We start from the raw sequence: 20,153 nt of genomic DNA, 5'->3' as shown, positions 1-20,153 counted from the left end.
TGACCCAACTGTAGGAGTGTTTGCACATCAACAGACTTCGTCCAGGCAGCTGCCAGGGTGCTCTGTTGGACCTGCTCTTTGTCCTCCCCTGATCTCTGCCTGCGGGAAGAAAGGCGGGCTCATTGTGTTAGTTAAAAACCACCGGTGTGTTGTATAAATTAGGAAGCTAATGAAGTGTCACTGAAAGCTGGGGCTTAAGCACAAATCCTTAGGGGTTGCACAGGAAGCAATACTTCCATTCCTCTTTGGGCTCTTGCCCTTTTTGTTCACAAACCTCAGCAAGCTGTTGGATCTAACAGGTTTCTTGAGAGGAATAGATTGTTAGAAGGGGTGTTTGCTGGCAGTATGGGGGCAGGTTGAGTTCCTTTGCCCCGTGAGGAGAGTGCTCACATTCTCACACTGTAAGCTTTCAGGAATGCTCCCAAGTCTCAGCTTTAAGGAGATGTTTCAGGATGTGTGGGTCACTCATCCAGCCCAGCTTTAGCAGCACTGTAAGCAGGGCTTCAGAGAAGAATGTCTATTTCCTCTAAGGGAAAGGTAGGTATTGCTTCACCTGAGCAGTTTTTTGAGTATGCCCACCTTGGGGTTACTTTTGTTTATTCAAATTGATGAGTTTGGATGAGATTAAATCAGGGTGGTTGAAACAGACTGCCACTGCCTCAAGCAGTGATGCCTGTGGGCAGTGCAGCTGTGCTGCTGCTACACTGGGTTGCAGGACTGTGCTGGAAGCAGAGCGGAGCTGTCTGACAGGACCAGCTGTTGGAAATGCCACCAGCAAAATCTTCCCCTCCCTGGGGAGCCACCTTACTCCTGCAGCTCTCGGTGAGCAAGTCCTCCTTCCCGCTTCCATTGCTATTTCTCCTTTCCTCCATGCTTGGGCTTGGACCCTAAGTTCTCACTCCTGGCCTTACCCGCATGCATGGAAACAGTGCTGTCCCTGGCAGAAACAGAACGTGGTTGCAAACTTAGAAAAGGGGGAGAAACTTGAAAATATCAGGATAAGGAGACAGGAGAAAAGAGCAGAAAAGAAGCGATGCAGAGGTATCCCTGATTTGCAGCTCATTAAAATGGTACTGGAGTCTGTGGGACAGTTCTCCTGGTTTGTTGTCTTGAAAATTGGGACATTTTAGGAATGTGCTTTCCTTCTTCCCAGATCTGGATGCAGTGAAATGATGTCAAGTGTTTTAAGAAGCATAACAGGCAGATTGTGATTTCAGAGACCCTTCTCCAAATTTCTGCATTCAAATTTGTCTCCTTGCTTGTTAGTCTGTGAGGTTTTCTGACAGGACCTGATGTCCTGATGACATCACAAATCTTGAGAATCTTTCTTGTCTCGCTGAAGGCCTCAGTTTAAGTTTCATAAAGACTATGTGGGAGCTTCTATAATGGACAAGGAAAAGCATGGCACAACAGCCTGCTGCACTCTATTCGTCACAATAAAATTAATTCTCTGGTGATGATGAATGTATGGCATGTATCATTTCAGAAAGACTTGGGAGCTCTGTTCCGAATCATCACTGTCAGAATGATTATTCTCATCCATTAGTATTGTGTGGGGAGCTCCATGCTGGAGCAGGTCATTGAATTTAGAGCAAGGCTCAGCAGAATGGCTTTTACCACTTCTTAGTTGTACAGGATTCATGTCTGCTGTGATCACAGTGCCCTTTGCAATGGCCAGACAGTCATTTGGGGGTCTATTAATGAGTGTGTCCAGAAGCACATCACAAACTTGCCCTGCGTGTTCTGTAGATTATAGCTTATGGGAACTTTTTTATTGTGTTGTTAGATCCTCTTACAGTCTGTGGTGCTTCATCCTTTGAATACTATCAGAAACTAGAGGTTCACTGGGACTTCCATTACAAGGCTGGAAATTATGACATGCCCCAAGAGATGTAGCAGTTTTAAATGGTTAAATTAGGTGTCTGCTCTGAATTGTCCTCAAGAGAAGATTATCTCTCAGAGGGCAGAGGGAGACAAGGGAGATTAGCCTTTTAGCCCTTGTGAGTTCCTCATTAAGTGATTGACCCAAAGTCACAGAGCAAATTGGGGCTGGAGTCCTCCCAAATCATAGAACCTCCTAACCTCAGGATCACCTTTCTGCTTAGAGATTGGGTGGGACTTTTGACTACTTAAGCTTCCTTTTGTGAAGCCAATCCTAGTTATTTCTAACAAGAAAAATGGATGCTCTCCCAGTTTCTCAATCCTCAGAAGTAGGAAGGACCTGTTTCCAATGACTTTGTAGTTCTGAAAGCGCTTGCTGCGGTAGCAACCAGTAATTAAGGCCACAAACCATTTGTGATGCTAATTCTTTAATGCCACTCAATCATATCCTGCTGAGAAAAGGCTGCTGTTCTCCTCCTGTCTAAGCTCCAGATTTGGTCTTCAACTAAAGGTGAATCTTCCTGAGTATGAGCGTAAATCCATTTAGCCAGTTGAACAAGGTTTTCTCTTTCAAAGATTGGTAACAGTTTTCAACCCAGGCAGTGCAGAAGCAGAGGAGCTTCGAAACTCAAGGCCTCACATTTAGATGGTGGAAGTCGGGATAGCTTTTCAGCTGTGCAGGTGACATGTCACATTAGGGCAACTCAGAACCTGGATTTTGGCCTCTAAATTGTCCATGTGGAAGTGATCAACTCTGAAGCCAGATCAATGATACAGTAAAGAGGTTACAAATTGGTGAAAATCACTACTGCTCTGGTATAGGAGGAGGTTATGTTACAGCTCAGTGACCACACTTAGAGGTGTTGTGCACGTGCATGTTATCATCCACAGTTATGACCTACCTGTGACTGCTCTTGATTCACTAAATCCTTCTGTCTGATGAGGTTCTTAGTTCAGAGGAAGCTTGTTCTGGTTACGTGTCCTGATGCGTGTCTCAGGCCTAAGCTTGCTCTGATGTTCAGATTTGAAAGTCAGACTGATGTATAGGTTTGCAAAACAGTCATAACAAGCCAGTTTTTCTTAAAATAATGTACATGCTGAGAGTGTTATTACTAGTATTTGAGCTATCATACACTTAGATTTCCTCATATTGCAGAATGTTTCCATGTAACATCTTCTAAAAGTGCCTTGGGGATATGACTAAGTGGAATTAATGTTCCAGTCCCTGTAGGAGAAAGGTTGGTAGACAGCATCCTGCCCTCAGATTTTCTTCTTTTCAGTTTCCTCATGGAAATGTGTTCGCTTTCCAACAGGCTCTTTGGCCTGGTATAGATGCAAGCCACTGTATGTGGCCAGTACAGCTGGAAGAATGGTCCAAGTGCAGCCTAGGGGAACTCTCACTGAGTATGAGGAAAAAGGTGCCATTTCTTCCTTTGCCTGCAGAGGCACCCTCTGCGTTCACAGGCTTTTCCTCACCTCTTTTAGTCTTGCTTCTCCTCCTCTTCTTCTACTCTTTTGGCTCCTTGTAGGCCAAAAAGAAAAGGAGAGTTGAACATGGCTGCTTAATGAAATGGATACAGCCCTTTGCCATCGTGGCAGAAATGTGTGCAAGGAGGATCTGCAGACACAGGAAACAGAGATCACCGCTACCCTGACATGATTCCTTAATCTTCCTCCATTTGAAACTCCTTTGCCTCTTCCCCATTCCTCTCCATAATTCCTTTGCCAATGCAACAAACTGTATTTTCTCTGCACGGCTGAGGAGGTTTGAGCAGGCTCTGCTGCTGAGTTCAGCAGTGTATCTTGACTAAACATGTTATAGCTCACAAAACATCATATGTTTTCGCTCGCCACTGTAGATACCCTAAATAAAGTCCCTAGGTGCTTGGGCTCCTGGAAGAGCAGTTAGGCTTACCCCTTGCAGCATTCATGGGCCATGAGACTCTGAAGGCTTGTGTGAGCAGTTCTTTGACTTTAGACACTTCAAATGTAGAAAAGCCCATCCCTATTTGTGTCCAAAGTCCATGTTTTTAGCTTCTGCTGGCTTTTCATGAGAAGCAGATGGAGGAGGATGATGTGGTACCTGTAGGACTGGGCTCATGCTGCCCATTCCATTCCTTTGCTACTGCAGATTGGAAAGATTAGGCTTGTCACGCCAGAACTGACAGTTCTGCACCTACCAAGTATTGGTAAATGGCATTAAAAAGTGTCTATATGCGTTTGCGGTGTACTTGGTCTGATTGTTTACCTGAATTTTCCCTCAAGATTTCAGAAGGTAGGAAAGTCAGTAGGCAGTCCTGATGCTTTCATTATCAGCTTCCAGCAGGGGGAGATGAGTCTAGAGAGTTATTTCTTCCGGGAGCACACAACAAAAAACGCACATTCTTTATTTTGTTTATGAGGTTTTCTCCTAGAATCTGTGTGATTCTTGCTTGTTTGGTCTTTTACACCCAGGCAACCTCTTTCCTTCTACTTCTGTATGTTTCTAAAAGCAAATAATACAAATGTCAGTGTTTTTCCAAGGTTTACAAGACCCTCAAGGGAATTTAATCCTTATCTCTCTGTTTATTATGATGATTATTATTAAATAGTTATGCTAGAGTGGCTCTAATGAGGATTGCATAAATGTCTGAGAAGATGAAGGCTTTGCTCATACTTCCATCTCAGTGCAGTCTCCGACTCTGCTGTAATGCAATTGTGTCATTGGGAGGCACGGCCAAGTACAGTCCCACCTGGAGTCAGGGTGTTACAGGAGTCTGTGGACAGGATTCTTGCCTTCTCCCTCCCTAAACCCTCCTCTGTCACTGTCTATATAAAACATATTGGTGTCACTTTCCATGAAGTATATTTAACTAAGCATTAAATTTAGATTTAACTGGATAGTTATTGCCTCCTAAGTAAATACTCTGAGATAAGGAAATATTTAGTGAGCTCTAGCAGTTGGGTGGCAGATGCTTCTTGCATTACATAATAGTTAATCTTTGACAAATATGTTTTCCTTACTCCACTGGCATTTAATTTACATACAATAGGTCTTATTAAATGTAGATGGAACATATGTGGGAGACCCTTGTAAAAATGATCCATGCAAAGTTCTGATTTGCAAAGAGGAGTCTGTTTCTATCGTTAGCAGCTTCATATGGGAATGGGGCTTGTACTCAAACTGTCACAAGAGCCCAGAGTCATCTTCCTGATGCCCACTGCCTGGGATGCCACCAGGACAATGGCATCTTTGTCCCTTGTACTGTCCATCTCATAGGGCAGTGGCTCTGAGCCATTCAGCAGCACAGGCTTCTTAGTTCTGTCTCTGCAGCAGCTCAGAAAACCCCAAGTGTGTGGATGAACTGCCAAGCTCCTTCTCCTTGCTCCCCTTCTCTGGTGCCATCCATTCGAAGTCTCTTGTAGGGAACTGTCTGCATCTGCTCACTTCCTTGGCTTGAATACAAAGCAGTCATCTCTTTTGCTATTGCTTGCATGACACTGGAGGAGTAGTGTCATGACCTTAGCCCTTAATTTGTGGGCTTTTAACACATGCAGAGATTGTTTAAGCACTCACAGACAACACTGCCTTTCCATAGCAAGACTGCAGGGCTTAGCTCCTAGGGGTTCAGAGAGGACTGGATGCATTCCTGGAAGAAGAAAATCAATAGAGGGCCATGAACTACAAAGACATTGCCACTGGCTTGGGACATGCCACAGCCACAGATCATTGGGAACTGGGGAAACGCTCAGGGGCAGTCATTGCACGGTCCCCTTGTGCTCATGGTTGGCTCAGTGGCAGGATGCAGGGCTGGCTGGACTCCTAAGCTGCCATTTGTACGGCAGGGGATCGTTGCTTACATCTCCCTGGTTTGGGTCTGACGTGTCCCCAGGAGTCCTCAGACCACCTCTTCCCTCTCAGCCCTCTGTTTCAGCCACAGAAGGGTTATGCTGGCTGAGCATTTCTCGGAGCAGTTCTCCATCCCTTCCTCCCTCACGCAAAGGGGAGCAGAATGGGGAAGCAGCAAGCCGGTGACATCAGTAAGACACACGGGCCTATTCCTCTCCATTAATTCCATCTCTTTTCTCTCGCTCCGGTGCAGTGTGCTCCGGGAGCCTTCCCGGTGGGCAGCGCTGCTTCGGGGCTCAGCTGCGGCTGCTGGCACGCGGGGAGGACAGGCTGAGCATTCACACTGCGGGCAGCTCAATACCAGCATTGTCCGTCCTCCGTCCCTCAAAGGCTGGGAAAAGAGGGCGGGAGGGGAAGGACCGAGCGAGCGGGGAGAGCTGGGAGGGAGGCGGAGGGAGCGATGTGCCACTGTTTATTTGGGGAGAGAAAGTCTGAGAGGGAAAAAGCGCGGCTTGGGGCTGCAGGGGCAGTTGCCAGCGTTGCTCCTCCTCGTACCGGCGAGCTCGAAGCCAAGTTGTTTGCACTTTTGGCCGTGCTGCTTTGAATACACAGCCCCCTTCTCTCAGTATTTACTCCTGTGACCGTTCACTGTATTGTCCTCCATCCTCCGTACCCCGCTCTCTGGGCCTCCCTCCATCTGCCTCCCGCAGCCACCCCCTTCTGCCCTCAGCCTCGCCACCTCCCTTCCCGGCTCCCTATCCCTCCTTCTTCTCCCCCATCCTGCCTCCATCCTCCCTTTCTCCTCCAGTCTCCCAGCTCGCCACCGCCTTTCCCCTTCCCGGGCTCTCTCCGCTCCCGCACCCACGCGTGCATCCCCGGTCAGTCCCAGCGCGGAAGCCCGTGGAGCAGCGGGGGCATGGGGCCGGGGATGCAGCCGCTCCCTTCCCACTCTCGCCGCAAGCCGCTCAGCCGAGCCGCCGTCCTCGTCTCACGAGTGTGGCTCCCTCCCTCCTCCTCCTCTCCCTCCTCCTCCTCCTCTCCCTCCTCCCTCGCTCGCTCCGCCTGGGAAAGTGGGTTAGGAAGGGAGCTGGGAGCTGTACAGCCACGCACCGGAGCAGGACCGGCCAGGCGCGCAGCCGGCGGCACGGGAGCTGCGCTCTACTCCTTTTATTTTTTTTCTTTCCACCTTTCTCCATCGCTCCAGACGGGTTGATTTTAATCGTTGCTGGTTTTTGAAGTATTTTGCCGCCTGACTTTCGCGTCGTTTTGATCTGCCTTTCTGACACGCGCACGCTCCTCTCTTTCCCACTCTTTTCCTTCGCTGAAGGTTGTGCTCAGACTTTTTTTGGAAAGCCTTAAAAAGAGAAAAGAGGGGGGAAGAAGCCGGCGGGAGACCGAAAAGAGCACGGGAAAGTGGCAGCTGAGGGCTGTGAAATCACCTCCCCTTTCCGGGGCTGTCTGTCAGAGCGAGAGTTGTACATTATTATTACTGTTTTTCTTCCTCCATCCCTCCATCCACATACACGCGCAGAGAGAGAGAGAGAGAGACGAGTGCAGGCAGCGAAACTCACCGAGACCAGCCATGGTAGCCAGGGCTCAGCCTGATCGGAAACAATTACCACTGGTCCTACTGAGATTGCTCTGCCTTCTCCCCACAGGGCTGCCAGTCCGCAGCGTGGATTTTACCCGCGGCACCGATAACATCACCGTGAGGCAGGGGGACACAGCCATCCTCAGGTAGGGCGTTCTGCCAACTTTTCCTTTTCCCTATGCGTGTCCGTGCTGCCGTGTTTGCAACGTATGGATGTAATACTGTGTGCGTGCATGCCTCTCTGAGCGTTGTTTTACCTCTCGAAACTGCGGTAGCAGCAGCTGCTGCAAGCGGGCTCTCCGTGTGTGTTCGTGCCTTCGTATCAAAACATTGCAAAGCTTTTGAAAGCCTCTCGTAGTGCTCCGGATCAAAAGAATTTCAGCGGGGAAAGATGTGTTTGTGTGAGTCTGCTCTCGCCAGTGTGCGTTCGCCACCAGCTCCGCGGTATCAATGGAGAGAGCAAAAGGGATCCAGCTGTGCTTGCCAGATGTTCCATTGATTATCCCATGCCTCTTGTTGTACCTTTGCAAAAACTTTATCCCCGGTGCTGTGGGAACTCTCGGGCAAGTTCTTGTGGGAAGCTCTGGCTTTTATTTTTATTCTTTTTGTGCCCGGAAGGGAGGGGAAATGGATACAGCAGTGGGAAGGTTGGAGAATAAACAGTGGGAGAGCTTCGGTTGTCCCCGCAGCTCACGTCTCACTCACTGCACTGGGTCCTTTGCAGGGCTCAGTGAGTGGGTGTTTGCTGTGTCTGAGCAGCTGGGAGGAGGGTTTGCACACCAAGCTGTGTTTGCTGGCAGTGTTGAGCACTGTATTTCCTTGTCTGTCGTGTGGGTTTTCCAGCAGTAGTTCTGTGGCTCTGTGGGCTTTCGGTTCACAGCATTTCAAATAGCTGAAAGCCACTCGTCTCTTTCCTGTGGGTTTGTTTTTCATATTCTGCCCTGCTCGACTTACCTGCAATAGGTTCCCTGCCGAAGGAAAATGCTGTGTGTGTGCATGTGCTGTATATTATGGCTATAAAACTACTGGACGTAACGTGAAATAAAGTCTGTAATCTGTGTGAGGAGCTGATAGTGCACAAACCCTGAAGCACCAAGGGAGCAATTCCCTAGCAAAGCTAGCAGCAGCCGCAAAGTTTTCTTTCTCTTCCTCTGAAATAAATCCTGCTAGATGCCACCAAACAGCCTGCAACGTGATCCCCTGCGTCCTGCATCCCTCCCAGTTAATGACAGAGGATGTGAGCCAGCAAGATGGGATCAGGGACAGAGGATGCTAGGAGAGGGATGCGTGTGTGTGTCTGCGTTTCGCTTCCCTCAGCCCCCGTGTGCTGGCTTGTTTTGATCCTGGAATATCCCTTCACAGCTTCCATTCCCCAGCTCTCTAGACTTGTTAACTCGCGTGTAAGATTTATCCACACAGAGTAATAGGATTTACAGAGTAATTCATCTGCCTTGCATATGCGATGGAAGGGGTTTAGAGGCGACATGGTAAACACCTAACAAGGGGTGTTGCCTCTGGCTCTGGGCTCCTCTCCCTTCCACTCAGTAGCAATTCGTATATCCCATTAACCCTTTTCTGGAGGAACTCTCGGCCGACTCATCCCATTTTTTAAAGGTAAATCCCTTCCATCAACCCTTTGCTTTGGTCAGGCAGATGTTTGCTGGCATATGTTTGGGACAACAGCTGCAGACAAGTTATTAAGCTCACTTGCCCAGCCAGGGGTCACTGGATTTCTATTTCCCACTTAACCTTGGAGCTTTGAAGTTTATCTAAATGCTGTATGCTGAAGCTGCATTTGCAGCAGAGCAGGCTGAAGGGATGGTGGGGACGTTGCCTGCATGTGCTGCCTGCGAAGCATTCTGTCAGCAAGCTAAGCAGGGTGACAGCAAGCGTGCCTGGGAGAGTGGTTTTGGGGTGCATACATGTGTGTGGAGAGCGTGGCTTGCCAATGTCAGGTCAGGCACTAAAATACAACCTCTAAATAATAAAACCCAGCTGTGTCAGCCAGATGTGTGCCAAGTGGCACAGCTGGTGGGAGCTGCACACCTCCTAGCCCTGCAACTGCAGCACCAGGTAGCTTGGTGCTCCTGGCAGGATGCGCTTCCGTCACAATGGACAGTGCTTGCCCTCCCTTGGCAGCCTTGCTAAGCTCCTTAAGCAGCTCTGGCACGATGTGCGTGTCTCATGTTTCTGAGGAAGGGAAGGGTGGTTGTCTGCCTCCCTTTTCCCAGGACTAGCCCCATGTTTCTGGGACATTTCGGTCTTTGCTTCAGAGGAGGGGCGGCAGCTGGGAGATAGGATGTCAGGCTGCAAAAGGGTCCAGTCCACTTGAGGTCCTGCAGAATGACTTTCATTCCCTCAGTTTTAAAGCCAGGCTCCGTTTGCTAGCTCCCCCCTCACCATCTTCCCTGCTGCTCCAAAATATAACTCACCATGACAGCCTTGTGTTTGGAAAACTCACAGCATCTCACTCTCAGTGCCTACAGACCTGCTGGTGACAACACAAGGGGAAGAGCTAGATGGGGAAGAACTATTAGATGGTCCATTCTGACTGTGCCCTGAGCAGATCTTTACTTACACAGAGAGATAGGTAAGAGATTTCTGTACAGAGATTGTATCACCTCTTACGTCTTTGTTACACGTCTACTTCAGAGCGAGCGTGCAGCAACACTTCACCAGTGCACAGTAGCTCTAGCCTGTAGCTTGAAAGGAAAATGTAGGAGGGAATGAAAATGGTATGCAGTTGGAGAGAATTGAAGGCAACATACATAACGATAATATTAGTAAAAACATTCTGTTCTTCTAAATTGTGGTGTGGAACATTCGGCATGGTGCAGAAAACAGGGTATTCTCAGTGCATCTGCTCCTCAGGGGCCTTACGCGTTTATATATGCTGTTGTACTGGTAGGCGGAAGAATGGGCGGACGGACTAATCTATGAAGGGGAGAAAAATATTTTCCTATTGTAAGCCCTAATGTTCCTGAAGGAAGCCACTCCTCTGGAGCTTCATCTTCAGCTAGTTAGAACAGAATTATTCTGGGAAGTTGGAGTATGACTTTTTAAAGCTATGGCATTTAAATACTCCCTTGCTACGGACATTAGAAAAATGTTCTGAACGCTATACTGGCTCATCTCCTAAACGACCTGGCAGCAGGTTTGATTCATCTGTTGGCCTTGCTGAAGGTTGATGACTTTTAGTGATATTTTGGCATGGGGAAGTTAGTCAGGGAATTGCAGAGAGGGAGAATAAAAATAGCTTGTGATGGACTATCCACAGGGAAAAGGGTAATGATCAGCTCCTTAGAGCTCCCGGAAAGGGAGGAGGGGGCTGAAAGCTCTGAGAGGTGAGAAGGGCTGAGCAGAGCTGCTGGTGTTCATCTTCGACCAGGAAAATGGTATGGGATGTTTAGGAGATGGTGCTGTACAACAGAGGCTCTGTGAGATTTAAGGGTTCATTTTTAACTCTGTCTTCAGCAAGTGAAGGAGAACACTGAACCTTAATTTTAGTACTGAGAGGGAATCGTGTAATTCCTGCCAATACAAGATCAATTCCTGCTTGCAAGATCATGGTCATGAGGTTGTCAGGTTTTGTATGCAACTTCCCTACTTGGCACAAAGTATCTCTCAAAATCAATTTAAACTTGGAAAATAAAACAAGGGACAACCTCAGCCTTTCCTTCTGTTTGCCCACTTCCACTTCCTTTTTCCTGCAAGCGCTGAGTGACCAAAGGCAGGGGCCTTGTGCTAGGGAGGGGATGAGAAACAGGAGGCCTTGTCTGAGCTGGGACATGTGGTAGTGCAGAGGAGCTGCTGCAAGCTGAGGAAGCAGGGAACCGCATCATTGTGTTACATTTGGTCTTCATGTAGGGTTGGAAGCAATTTAGTGTTGGAATCTGTGGTGTATGATCAGCATGCTCACAACCAGAGTGCCTTTACAGCGCTGCTCTGAGGCTCTCAGGGGGACACACAGCTTGTCCAGTGCTTCTGGACATCCTGGTAGAGGGACTAATTTGGCCTTTTATGTCTTCTGAAATGGAGTTCGTTGCTGGCTGGAAACAAAATGGGTCCCATTCCCATGATCCACTCAGGATCCATCCATGATCCACCAGGAGAAATCCACCAGAGCCCAAGAGAACTGCAGAAATACCTCCTTTCTCTTTGGGGCAGTTTCCTGGAGACTGCCAGTGAAGGGACTCAAGTGACTCATGTGGAGCCTAACCTACCGGATGCTTCTCAGGTGATGCTCAGCCCCATGGGCACCTGGGACCTGGCAGAATCTAGAATCTTGCTCACGGTGTTTGAGTTCTTCTAAGCATCAGCTTTTTGTCAGTCTGCTTCTGTAGCACTAATGAAAACTACCATTTAGCTAGGTGTCCAGTTTCCATTTTTACCAGGTATTTTTCAACAATAGGAGGTTTCAGGCTGACAGCATGTATGGGAACTTTCATCCCTATGGGTAGTTTCTTAAAGTTCCATGCGTAGGGATGGGCCGGCATCCAGTGAGCAGCAGTGGCAATGGCACTACGTGATCCTGCAATGAGCCATTTCTGCTAACTCTCTTAGTGGCCTCCTCGTATTTTGCTGATGTTCCACGTGTAGAGCTGCGTAGAGAATAAAGGCACCTCAGGCCAAGTAGCAGCACAGCATCACGACAAAGCTTATGCCCTAAACACCCATTTTAAAATAAAAGGAAAAGCTCTTCAGATTATACTTATAATTAGCATATGATTTATAACAGGGAGCACTGAGTTGAGCCCTTTACTAGAAATGAGAATAGGCATGTTCAAAGGTATAATGCTACATAATAATACAGTCTCGGCGGTAAAATTGTAACCCTGCTTATTAGTGGTATTGTTGTGGCACTTAAGGCCACCACTAAGTCGAGGCACCCTTTGTGTTAAGTGCCATGCAAGTGAAAGCCTGTCCCTGGCCATTAACTGGGATGGGCAGGGGCTGGAGGAGAGGGGGTGACCCAGGGTGACGGGCCTGGCCCTGGGGTGACAGCCCAGCAACATTTCTGTTAGGCTCAGCCACACCTCAGCACAGCAGACGTGACAAGGCTTCCCACGCACATCCCTCTTTTCTCTTCTGGTGTACGCTGCCTTTGTTATCAAATACGGTGTGTTGAGAGGGTGCTCTGGGATCTGTGCGAAGGGGTCTGTACTTGGCTGATACTTTCCTTCAAAAGAATTTTAGCTATAAAAAGAAGTATATAAATGCAGTAACAGATGATGTTGCAAAACTTCCAGGTCTGGCAGCAGATGGTGCCATTATATGAAGGCACACATGCGTACATAGATGTCTGTGTGTATACATATGATAAAGGGAACTGCGATACGTACGGGAGATCAGCGTCTCTCCTTCTGACATAGGCACGTGCATACGCACAACGTTACACACAGAGCACCCAGTGGGGAGTGGGGGGCTTGTGATGCATCTTTTTTTCCAAACCAGGACAATCCCATTACAAGCAAAGGTTGGATGGAAATTAGGAAAAGGTTCTTCTTTTGGTAGAATTATACATGTACGATTTGCATTCGGGAAGATGGAGGAGGAGAGGCAGTATCAGACTGTATGGCTTTAGTCTCCTCTCCTGAGCCTGCACACGCACTTCAGTTTGCAGCTGAGTACCATATGCTTTCCTCCATAGTTGACATTAAAATTTATATAGTGGGATGTGTTACCTTGGAGTATCTCGGAGCCGGTACCTCTTCCACACCGCTCCCCTCCCCTGCTGGTCACAAGGAAAGATCTAGCCTTAAAATAGCTTGCAGTTACCGGAATTTGCAGTCTCGTAACTATAAGTTTTCAAAATATATATCACATGTACCTGCCCTTTCCTTCCAGAACCATAGGCTTCTGATTCTGACAGAGCTGCAGGGCCACCGCTTGCTGTGATGTGGCTGCAGGGCTCCAGCAGGCACACTGCAAGGCTGCAGTTAGCCATTTTCACCTCGTTGTGTTGTCCATCAAAATTCACTGTGGTTTGTGTGAACTCCGGCCCTCCTGGAGTAAGAGCAATGGAGGGCACAAAGGTGAAGTCGGGAATTTACTGAGTTTTCTTTTACTCTTCTCTGGTTCAAGAAGAAACGAATGTGATTTTCAGCTGAATCTGACACCAAAGCATTTGCTTCAGGCTTCAGGCACATCTAACATGTCTGGTTTTATGGTAAGTAATGGGAACTAATAACGTTGAGTTTCACCTCTGCCTAGAAAGCAGCTATTTCAAAATAATCCCAGCAGCCAGTCTCCTCGGTGCACGCCTCATTCTGCAGATCTTGTTATTAGGAACAACTCAGTTGTGTGGGAGAGGCCTGCTCTGACCCCAGAGTGCCCTCGTTGTGCAGGGAGGGGAGAACCAACCCCGCTACAGCCAAGCTGAACGCACTGGGGATGGACTTCTCTAGCCACAGGCAGAGTGATGGAGCTCTCCTCTGCCCCTCACTCTCTCTGTCCCAGGATGGCTGTCTGCCCTCAGTTAGAGACACCGTGCCTCAGAGCTGCCTGTCTGCTCGGTTTTTGGTGTCTCGCTGTGCAACTGAAACCCATGCTGAAACCCACCAGCAGGCAGCACTCATGATTTTGAATAGTAAATACAAATCTCTCCTCTCCCTCTGTGTCTCTTTCTCTGTTATTAAGCTGACAGGCACTTAGCCAATTATCCAGTCGTAGTCTCAGCTGTATTTATGGAGGAGGAAGAGACAACGCGCACAGCTCCTGTCTTCAGGGCTTCAACTGAGTCTCCCTTGCGTGCTGTAGAGTTTTCCCTTATGTGAGTTGCTTAAGACGCTCGGGGAAAGAAACCAGTGACAAAGATGAGTTATGGGAGGGGAATGCGGAGAGCGGGAAAGGGGGCTGCTCCCCTAAACCAGAGGCGTGGGCAGAACTTCCATTGTTTGCCATTGGTTTTGTGTTCAAATTTGGCAGAACCGCGGGTGCCTTTGTTGCAAGAGGTCGCGATGGGTGTGGAATGTGATGGCTGCGGGGACGTGCTCCATCTTTTTGGCTGTGATGGGGCTGAGAGTCAGAAACTGCAGCGCCAGACTGTGAATCTGTGCCTTGAAGTAGGGGGCCGTGTGTACGTGGGGGACGTAGTGTGAATCCATAACTCGGAGCCAAGAGCCACCCCTAATCCCTGATGCATTGCGCCTAGAACATGCAGCCCGCGCCAGCTCAAGTGTTTACTCCAAACAGCAGAATTTAGGCGAATAGCGCTGAAGTGTTCTGTGAATATTTTCATGAATGTTAAAAATGAATTCACTTTGGCTGCAGCTGTGCTTCCTTTGTGTGTGCTCATGCATCCTTTTTTGTTTTCCTCTCTCCCTTGTGTATCATCTGAGTGGATGAGTTTTCTTTGCCCCAGCGTTCACGTACAGAACGTTTTAAGCAGGTTTGTAGATGAGGAAACAAGGTTCTAGCTGCAACTAATGCAGCTGGCAGCCCGTGGCTTTGCAGATCTGGAGGCACGTGCCCTTCTCTCCCAAGGCACTAACACGGTGCATATGCCTGCGATGCTCTTGATATGTATTTATATAGGATGTTGCTTGGGGAGCATTGGACATGGTCATTGCAACACCTCATCAGAGTCTGGGTATAAAAGCAGTGGAACAAGCAAGATGTGGAGCTGATCGCAGCTTGAGCCACAATAATTTATGTGCAAGTGACAAGAGAAAATTACCTTTAAACTCTGCACCCAACCAATCAATCTTGCAGCAGCCTGTTTTTGCTAGAAAAGGTGCCTCAGGCCAAGCCCATCAAGCTCAGAAAAAGAAAGGTTAAAATGTTCTAACATCATAATCTCTTTCTTTTCCTTTGGAGGAGTGGGGCCACAGTGACAAAGCCAGGCTGACTCCTTCACAGTAAGCTCCCTTCCCACCCCCAGTTCAGACTCCCAGAAGGATTTGGCAGAAATTTTTGTGGTCTGACCCCAACTTCATCTCCTCAGGGAACAGAGAGCATGCGATGGAGAGGACCCGACACCAACAGGCATGCTGGAATTAGAAGTGCTTGAGAGGGGGGAAAGCATCACCACGGCAAGGCAGCAAGCCTACTGGATGGCTGCAGCTATCACAGGGACTTCAGGAAACCCCCTTGGATCCAGGCTGTCCTCTGAGCCTGCAGTAGAGGGACATGGGGAGTGATTAATCCCTGCAAATTATTGTCCCCTCCTTGCCAAATACAACATAACATGATCCGTAGTCTCCCTCTCTGCAGCTATGGAGCACAGAGCCTGCGCCAGCTGCAGCAGTCATTTATTGGAGCCCGGTGGTATTCGAGCCCCCCTTCTTCTGTGAGCTGGGACATGTGTGGTTTGCTGGAGCCTGTTGATTCCTCAAGAGCAGGCTTGTTTATTAGCAGTTCCCTTGGGCCAAAGGACAGAGAGGCTTTGAGTGCCACGGTCAGGGCTACACAGGAAGGAGATGGTCAGGGAATGCTGCACCCTTCTTATCTCCTTCCCCTCCTTGTTTGCAGTTTGCTATTTCTCATACAGATTCTCTCTTCTGTGGGTTTTCTGGAGGACTTAGCCCATTTTGAAAGCTTGGCAAATGCAGCCCCTTGTAATGGCTTTCCTCCTCAACTTTCCCACCTCAGGCTGTTTTCTGGATCAGCTCAAAGTCAACAGGGGCATGTCTGTTTATTTACAGCCAAAAAAGCAGAAAGTATAAACATTAAAAAATGTACATAGTCTGATCCTTTCTCACTTCTGCAAGGCAGCCAGGGTTTGGATATCAAATGATTCAGGGCAGTATGCTTTAAAGTGTACTCAATGTGGGCAGCAGTAATAGGTGCTCCTATCCTAATGAGGGACAGAAAAAGAGTTGCCTTCTTCAACAGTTGGACTTACCCTTTAGGGACTCCTGCTATTATACCTACTCCTTGCTGACACCTGGAGTGTGCCCAGAGCAGATGCAGTACCTCGTCTGTGTCCTTCCACTGCCATCCTCAGGTGCCTTCTGCTTCCAGGGCAGGGGAATGGGACAAGCGTGTCTGCAAAGGTTTGTCAGGTGGGACAGGAAGGATGGGTAAGTTCATCAGGGAGATAGAGGTGGCATATCTCATGAAGCCTGCACACAGCTCCCTCTGTTTGGAATGCTCCTCCACCCAGCCTACCACCTTGGTGAAGCTGTCTGTCACATCTCTTCCATGCTTTCTCCACCTCCCCTCCCTCTCCTTTGCTTTTCCTCTCTCAATCCATCTCTTTCTCACCCCTTCTCAAGGTATGCTCTTGTACCTTACTCAAGCCATTTCCTTTTCTTCCTAGTCTTCCTCTCTCTTTGCTCAGCTGGCATCTCCTTCGGAGTTCCCTCCTTCCTGGACCTGGGTGCGAGAATGGGGACCTGGGGGAGAAGCAGTGGAGGATAGGGGGGCAGCATGGAGGCTGTGGTGCTCTGATCTCTTCTGCTTTAGATAACAGCGTGAGCTCTGAGCTTTGTTGTGGAGCCTGGCCACTTAATCAGCCACTGATCTTCAGGGCCTGCAGAGTATTTGCAGGGCATTTATTTTCTGCTCCAATGCAGAATGCCTGATGCTTGTTTGTCCTCAGAAAGAGTAGAAGCTGTGTCACCACTAAAGCTCCTTATTTTCCTAACAGGAATGTAGTCACATCCCAGTGATCTGCTGCTCCTGCTTTCAGTTGCAGCCCAAGTTGGAAACAGAGTGGAAGGATAAGGATAGGCTGACAGGCAAGAACTGAAGCTGCAGGCTTGCATGAAAGCTGCTTGGTTGCAGTCTGCAGAAGACCACCCTGCTCTGCTTCTTTCACATGCTCTGTGGTTCTGCTGGTAGAAGATGAAATGGAACAGAAGGTTTGTTTTTTTTCTGCCCCCTGACATGCCCTTCTTGGGTGAGAAATCTGACACTCCTGCAGGATGCTGATTTGGGGACACCCAGATTGCTGCTGGGGTACAGACCTGACCTTGCGCCAAGTGGCAAGGAGGGCAGATGCATTTAAAAAACAGGTAGTGCAATGCTGTGGGAAGCCCTCGGTGTTTAAAAGTATCAAACCTCTCTGACTGTGAAGAGAAGTAGTTTGTCTTAAGGTACTGAGTTATTGTCATCTCAGCCAGATTTATCCATTGCAGGAGAGGTTTGCAGAAACTCTAGAGGCACCTCCGTACATTTGGCAGAGAACCACTAGATGCCAAGAACTAAAGCCAGCTGCTAGTACTGTACAGGCATGGCCCTCAGTGCTGGTAACCCTTTTTTATCCTCATGTGGTACCTCTGTTTCGTGGGACTGGGTCTTTGTGGCAACAAATGTAACCTGGCTGCCTTTACACCTAAGGGAAACCTGAGCCTGGCATCCATAATCAGAAGCAGAAGGTGCTGCAGGCAATCTGTCTTCCTAGTACTGCATTAAACCCATTTTAGCTCTTTCAGCTAAATATCAAATTATCTGTCCACCCACACATCCTCCTCACTGCATTGAGTGTGCTTAGCGATGGGCCATCTGTAGGACTTCCACCAGGACAAGGGGGTCCACAGGGGTTCTTGCGTAATGTACTTTGTGCGTGTTTGTTGGCCTTTAGAGTGGCATTTCTTCCCTTCCTATTACCCTGGCTGGTCTCCAGTACTGGCGATGAATCAGAGGCATGCAGGTCTATCCATTTGAAAAGCGTGTCCCAAGGTGGAGCAACACACAGCTTCCTTTTCGCTTGTGCTAGGAAGAGATGCTTAGATGCAGGCCAAGTGGGTCAAGGACCTTGAACATAATCTGGGCAGTTAGCCTTTGAAATGACCTCTTTTTTCCTTTCTTAATTCAAAGCAGGAGCTGTTAGGCCTAAGGAAGAGAGGTCTAAGCATGAGATATGATTAATGACATGTGAGCATGTAAGATGCAAAAAGAAAGGAATAATCTCACCTGCAGGAGAAAGCAAGGAGGAATGATTTTAGACTGCAGCAAGAGAGACAGGAGGAATGTCAGTAAGAACTCTGCAACAGTAAAGATAGCAAAATATTGGATCAAATTGCTTTGGGAAACTATAGCTCTATCACTAGAGGGCTGTAAGGACAGACTAGACATGTACAAGGAGTGACAGATGCCACAAATGACAAAGTAGAACTAACTGATCCATCTTTCACATAGAGGAGCAGACTGGAAGGTTCCTTTGGTTTCTTCCCCTCTGCTTCTCTGATTGCACACAGCCTTTGGGCTCAGAGGATGGCAGGAACTCAGCAGAAAGACATCTGGAGGCTGAGAGGAGTGCCTTTGCAAGGAGCCTTGTGAACCTGGCCAGGAGGCCCATACCCATTTCTCCTGCTGCAGCTGCCCTTCTCCTTTTCATCCCAGGAGCACAACGTGCTCCGAGCTGTTAACAGTTGGTGCCTCTCCAGTCCATGCATGTTACACTAAAACTGTCTGGCAGAAGGGGCAGGAATCATTGTCAAGACTTCTTGAAACCAATCTTCGGTTGGAGGGACACGTATCTTTTCCTCATCTGCTGCCCTGGGAGGGCTGTGGGACCGAGAGGATATTCTACCACAGATGTGACAGGAAAAATGAGTTGAAAGTTCATTGTTTCTTACTGGAGAAGTTTGAAGTTGTTGCTGAATGTTCGCCTCATGAAGCTTTGTCAGCATGTTCTGCTAATGAAATGGTGCCCTTCCCTGCTGGGAAGTCACCTTAGTGCATGGGGATCTGAGCACATGAGTCTGCCTGAGGGGTGGATGTGGTACAGTGTATGAGTGCTGCTGGGGCCTTTCACCATGGGGGATGTAGCGTGTGACGTAAGCCACAAAGCCTTGCATCCACTGCTGTGCCTCAGAGCAGAGTGGCTTCCAGAGACATCTGAAGCAACCAGAAGGCTCAGTGCAATGGGGATGCAGGGGAGGACAGGAAACAATGTTTGGGGAGAGTGAAGATCAAGTTAAGAAAAATTGTTCAAGAGTGGGGCGGGGGGGAAGAATGCAAAACAAATCTTGGAGGCTTGCTGTAAAGCTTGGATGGGTGTCTTTTGTCTTAATCTTTCTCCAGCTGTAGTGACCAGGTTGTCGCTAACCTGGTCAGGCAAGCTGCCAGAGGCTGTCTCCATTGCTCACCCATTGTCCGCTCTCGTCCTGTCTCCGACTCATGTTTTCTTGTCAGCATTTCTCTCCCACAGATCGATCCCTCCTTGGCTCATCCCAGTGATTTTTTAAGCATAGGGAGAAACTTCCTCTTGGCGAGTGAGAGATAATCAAGCTGAATATTACCCATCTCTGAAGTGCAGGCAGTCTGTGAGCAGAGCCAAAGTCAATATCTTGGCAGATGCTGCTTTGCATTGATTTATCTTCTCTTGGAGTAGGCTGGATGGCCTCAAAGAAGGCAGCATGGTCACCTGGCCAAGCCCCAAAACATTTGCAGGCAACATTAGCCTGCTTGATTCTGGATCAAGGAGCTGCTCTCCTCAGTGTCTGGGAGTAGAAGATTGTGGTGCCAAACTCACAAATCCCTCCTTTGCTTTTGCATTCACACCGGTGCTACTTCTTGTGCTGAGACAGATCTTGGGCTCTGAGCAGCAGCTCACGGTGCTGAGCTAAGTCAGCCTCATCTGCTGGCTTAATGGAGCAAGAAAACAGCTGTCTGTGCTGCTGCTGGGGCAGGGGAGAGCAGCAGGGGACCTGCCTAGGGAGGAGAGGGGAGGGGGAATTGCAGCATGGGGGCTTTCCCTTGTGGGAAACATGGATGTGTGGAGGGGAAGAAAGAGGAAACTTCTCTGTGAGCAGGGAGGGCCTCCAGCAGAGCAGGCAGGGGGCTTTCAAAACCACAGCTAAAGAGAAGCCATCTGTATGATCTCAAGTAGCAGACAGCTGTATACAAAACCCGTCCCCTCTGGCACCATCCCCTCTCCTCAGCTCCCCCTCCCCAGCCCCT

At 48.6% G+C, this 20,153-nt stretch overlaps 1 protein-coding gene across 3 annotated transcripts in view; it reads left to right on the top strand.

The window, feature by feature from the left end:
* LSAMP (limbic system associated membrane protein) overlaps window positions 1-20,153 on the top strand; it is a 933,774-nt gene that overhangs the window by 649,630 nt on the left and 263,991 nt on the right. For 2 of the 3 annotated variants that reach the window (XM_065742083.1, XM_065742080.1), the window contains exon 1: window positions 7,061-7,447. In XM_065742083.1, the coding sequence (XP_065598155.1) occupies window positions 7,293-7,447 (155 nt within the window). In that variant the 5' untranslated portion in view covers window positions 7,061-7,292. Of the gene's footprint in view, window positions 1-7,060; window positions 7,448-20,153 lie in introns of those variants that run through there. The other variant, XM_065742082.1, reaches the window with a different exon arrangement.

This window comes from Cyrtonyx montezumae, unplaced genomic scaffold (genome assembly GCF_038088225.1).
Source record: "Cyrtonyx montezumae isolate F1298 unplaced genomic scaffold, pur_monq_1.0 scaffold_3, whole genome shotgun sequence".
In the NCBI taxonomy this organism is placed as follows: Eukaryota; Metazoa; Chordata; class Aves; order Galliformes; family Odontophoridae; genus Cyrtonyx; species Cyrtonyx montezumae.
Note: the sequence above shows the minus strand (reverse complement) of the source record. Positions and strands in the feature narration are given on the sequence as shown.